At 40.9% G+C, this 1,284-nt stretch overlaps 1 protein-coding gene across 1 annotated transcript in view; it reads left to right on the forward strand.

Annotated features, from left to right (window-relative positions):
- acads (acyl-CoA dehydrogenase short chain) overlaps positions 1–1,284 on the forward strand; it is a gene marked incomplete at its 3' end in the record, with an annotated part of 23,499 nt that overhangs the window by 4,505 nt on the left and 17,710 nt on the right. Inside the window, 1 exon segment of the mRNA XM_014020577.1 lies at positions 778–938. Coding sequence (XP_013876031.1) covers positions 778–938 — 161 coding nt within the window.

A 1,284-nucleotide genomic window follows, 5' to 3' on the forward strand; every position in this document is an offset into this window, starting at 1 on the left:
ATACACTAAACTCACTCCTTTGTAACAACTAAGGCAAAAATGTAATTAATTCAGAAAATCTTGTCAGGACCCCACCTTGATGTTTCAGGACTCCAACTTTGGGAAACACTGATTTAAAGTATATAATCTGGCTGTTTTGAACTAATAATACTTCTTATAAATATCATGTTTTACATTCATGTAAACATGCAGTGAATACCAAATTGAACTGAAAACTACAATTGAACTGTGCACATTGTAGTTTCTAATTCTATGTTTCTAAAAGGCGTTGCAGAGGGACCAAAAAGCCACATGTGGACACAGGTTGTAGACCCCTGCAATAGACACTAATGCACCCCCATACCATCAGCGCGGCTAACATTTAACAAGCTGGGTTGACCTCCTTGTCTTTAGTACAGAGGTTGTGGCGTCTTTGGTTTCCAAAAACTGACCACAGTTAGTTTTTACTTTGCTTCAGTCCAGTTTAAATGAGTTTTTACCCAGTGGAATTTCTGAGTGGTGTAAATGTTTCTTTTCTTTGCATGATAGAGCTTTAACCTGCATTTGCAGGTAACACTATGAGCTGCATTTACAGACAGTGATTTTACACCAACTTTAGTTTGAATCAGGGTTGTGTTACAGTTGAACTTGACGTTGTGTGGATTAAAATGTATTGATGCTGGATAGATATTCCACAGACTCCATGACACTCACGCCCATGCTGGGTGAATGGAAACTTTTAAACACATCTCTACATCACCCTGAGACACTGACAGGTAATTCTCTTCTCCCCTGCAGCTCTGGGCCTGTGTTTCAGTGGCTGCCGGAGTCTGTCTCAGCTGGCAGAGCTCCCAGAGACCCATCAGTTACTGAGGCAGACCTGCAGGGACTACGCTGACAGAGAACTGACCCCCATCGCCTCCAGACTCGATAAAGATCATGCTTACCCTGCCAAACAGGTACCAACCATTGCACAATGAGAGATCTAGTAGTTATTGGGCCTCATGCAAGAACCGTTCGTACGCACAGATTTGTTCTTAAGTTGTGCGTACGAGTGATTCAGGAGAATTTGTGCCATTCACCAATGTTTTCGTATTCTAAGATTTTTTTCAGATACGAACAAAATTCACGAGTGGTCCAGACCTGTCGTATATTTTACGAGCAGTCAGTCTGCTGTTATCCAGACGGGTTTTCCTCCCTAATAACTTTATATTTAGTTAGTTTGAAGATATTTTGAGTTGAAAATAAATCACACTGTCAAGACTTGGTTTTTGAATTTCACTGAAATGTCACACACCAGAGAAG

This window comes from Austrofundulus limnaeus, unplaced genomic scaffold, assembly GCF_001266775.1.
Source record: "Austrofundulus limnaeus strain Quisiro unplaced genomic scaffold, Austrofundulus_limnaeus-1.0 Scaffold258, whole genome shotgun sequence".
In the NCBI taxonomy this organism is placed as follows: domain Eukaryota; kingdom Metazoa; phylum Chordata; class Actinopteri; order Cyprinodontiformes; family Rivulidae; genus Austrofundulus; species Austrofundulus limnaeus.